Raw genomic sequence first — 2945 nt, forward strand, 5'->3', positions numbered from 1 at the left:
GGGGCGAGGCTGGGGGAGAGGGAGGGGCCTGCGCAGGGAGTGAGTCTGGGGGAGAGGAAGGAGCCTGCAGAGATGAGATCAGAGACGGTGGGGTCGGCAGAGGGGGCGTGGCCATAGAAGGAGTGGCTTGTGGAGGGGGCGTAGCCAGGGAAGAGGGAGGGACCTGCAGAGGCTGTGAAGCCAGAGAAGGTGGGGCCTGTACAAGAGGTGTGGCCAAAAGAGACTCTAGAGGACAAGAATCCTGCAGAGAGAGCGTGGTCAGGAAACAGAGAGAGGCCTGCGGAGGAGATGTGGCCAGAGGAAGATGGTCCTGCTTTGGGGGCGTGGCCTGAAGAGGAGGTGGAGACAGGGGAGGTGGGGCCAGAGTAGGGGGCGTGGTCAGAGATGAGGGAAGGCTCGGAAGAGGGGGTGTGGCTAGAGGAGAGGGCGGGTTCAGCGGCAATGTGGCCAGAGAGATGGAAGCCTGTGGAGGGGGTGTGGCTGGTGACGAACGAGGCAACAAAGGAGGTATGGCCAAGGGAGAGGGAAGAGGGGACACAGCCAGAGAAGCCTGGGTGGGGGGCATACTCTGCAGAGGGGGTGAAACTGATGGTGAGAATGGAGCCAGAAAAGTGGGCGTGGCCTGGGGAGAGGAGCTGGCCCTCGGAAAGGATGTACCCTGCCAAGAGGGTGGAGCTTGCAGAGGGGGTGTGGCTGGTGGAGAGGGGAGGGTTGGTCGAGGCAGGGTAGCAGAAGGGGCTAGTGGAAGGGGCGTGGTCAGAAGACAGGGACGGTCGTTGGGAGGGGATGTGGCTGGTGGGGAGGGCAGGGCCTGAAGACCGAGGTTGGCTGGCAGAGGGGGTGTGGTCGGTGGAGAAGATGGGAGCGTAGCAGGCAGCCGGGAGGCAGTGATTTGGGGAGGCGGTGCCTGCTGTGTGCCTGGACCCTGCAGAGAGGATATGGCCAAAGAGGGAGACTGGCCCCGCCCAGGGGCTGCAGCCTTCCTTGGGGGTGTGGCCTGCGGGGGGCGCAGAGCCTGGAGTCCTTTTGACTTGGACTGGGAGGGATGCGCCAGAGCCCGGGGTGTCCCTCTGGCCGAGGCCCCGGAGCGGACTGGAGAGGACAGAGGGGCGGTGCTGGAGCCCAGGGGGCGTGAGGCCGGCCTCTGGAGGCCACCGCCGGCGCTAGGCCGCCTCCTGGCAGCTGGGCTCGGCTCAGCAGCGCTGCGCTCCACGGCGCTGCTCACTGATCTCCTGGGGGCCTCGATTGGGGGCCGCTGCCGGGCACTCGGAGCTGCCTGGGGGAGTCCCCCCTCGACTTCGGGCACCCGGGACCGACGGGCGATGGCCGGGGAGGGAGCACCAGAGTTGGGCCTAGAAGAGTCTGGAGGCAAAGCAGAGGGCCAAAGGGTCACCCGGTAACCCTTGCTGCCCAGAAGCCTCGCTCCTCCCCAGGTCTCGTACCTCTCCGTGCCCCGGCGCTCGGGCCGCTCCTTCTGTGCACCTCCGGGACTTTTCCTCTAGCCACAGTCTCCTCAGCCGGGGGTCGAAATCCCTTCTGGCCAGGAGGTCCCGTCCTGGGGACAGGAGGGGCAGCGCTCAGGGCAGAGCCCTAGCTCCTTGTTTGACCTCCCAAGTTTCCATTTTCCCATCTGTGAAACAGGGCATTTACCCTCTTCGCAGACTAATAATGGCTTTCACCCAGCTTGAGCCCAGGAATCTGCAAACGTTCAAACACCCCCTCAACTCATGTGTAAAATTAAAAGGTTCCAGATAGTGACGCAAACTCTTGCCCAGAGGATTGGGCGGGGAGGGGGGCTGGGTTGTTACCTGGCAGTCCCGCTGGCATGTGCCGGACTAGAGATAGAGCCCGGACCGGGAGCCTTGGCAGGGGCCCTCTCCACCCTCGCAGCCGCTGGGGGCCTGGAGGCTGTGGGAAGAAGCCGAGTCAGCTGTGCCCCGGAAGGCGGGAGGGGAGTCTGGTGCCTCGGGAAAAGGCGGGGAGGGAAGATAGGGTTGGGATCGAGAAAGAAGGCTGGGGTACCTGGACTCCGGGGGCCTGTCCCGGCGATCCGCGCTGGTCCCACCCGGGGAGCGGCCTCGGGGAGAGTGGCTCCGCCCATGCCCCCAGTTCGCTCTGCCAGGGGCCTTCGCCCCGCTGCTCCTAGAACTCGGAGGGCTGCGGTGGTTACTGGAGGAGGGGGTCGAGGAGACCCTGGGGGCCTGGGGGTTGGAAGGCCGGGAGGGCGAGAAGCCGGCGTCCGCGCAGTGGCCCCAGCCTTGGCCCTCTTGTCCATCCTGCACCTGATGAGCAGACTGACCCATCAGCATCCCAGGTCCTGCACCGCGATGCTGCCTGCGGGGACCAGGGTCCTCGCTGCCTCTTCCCCAGCATCGCCACTCACGGGCGCCGGAACCTCAGCCTCTGCCTCCATCGCTTCCCTCCATCCTACCCATCCAGCAGCCCCGCTGCTCAGCTGGTTGTCCCCAAGTCCCAACCCTACTGCCTTCCCCAAATGCTGGAAGCCCTGCCCGCCCTGGCCCACCACCGCCCCACTGCCCCTCCTGCTCCCTTCCAGGACCCGAGACCCACGCCCCCAACCGTCGCCCCCTCGGGGACCCAGACGGCCAGCCACGGGGACTGGCAGACGCCACGGGCTCCAGAGGAAGGGAGGAGGCCCAGAGCACCCTCCCCGGCCTTCCCAAGGGACCCCGGCACCTGCCGAGAGAAGGAGCGGCCCCGGCTGCCCGCGAACGGGCTCCGGAGACAAAGAGCCGCGTCTGGACTGGTCCCCTCCCCGCCCAGCCCAGCTCAGTCTGCGCGCAGCCCTCCACCTGCTCCGCCGCGCTCACCTCTGGCTCTGGCCGCCTACCGCTCTCACGCGGGGCGCCTGGGGTGGGGCAAGTCCGGCGCCTCGGCGGCCGCTGTAGCCCGAGAGCAAGAGGAGGGGGCTGCGGCGGGGGCGC

At 67.1% G+C, this 2945-nt stretch overlaps 1 protein-coding gene across 1 annotated transcript in view; it reads right to left on the bottom strand.

Moving 5' to 3' along the window:
* PRR36 (proline rich 36) overlaps positions 1-2275 on the bottom strand; it is a 3490-nt gene extending 1215 nt beyond the window's left edge. Inside the window, exons 1-5 of the mRNA XM_023733079.1 lie at positions 2023-2275; positions 1809-1908; positions 1443-1555; positions 772-1362; positions 65-658 (exon numbers count right to left, since the gene is read on the bottom strand). Coding sequence (XP_023588847.1) covers positions 65-658; positions 772-1362; positions 1443-1555; positions 1809-1908; positions 2023-2275 — 1651 coding nt within the window. The remainder of the gene's footprint in view (positions 1-64; positions 659-771; positions 1363-1442; positions 1556-1808; positions 1909-2022) is intronic.
* Positions 2276-2945: the final 670 nt, after the last annotated feature.

Source organism: Trichechus manatus, unplaced genomic scaffold (genome assembly GCF_000243295.1).
Source record: "Trichechus manatus latirostris isolate Lorelei unplaced genomic scaffold, TriManLat1.0 scaffold00057, whole genome shotgun sequence".
NCBI lineage: Eukaryota > Metazoa > Chordata > Mammalia > Sirenia > Trichechidae > Trichechus > Trichechus manatus.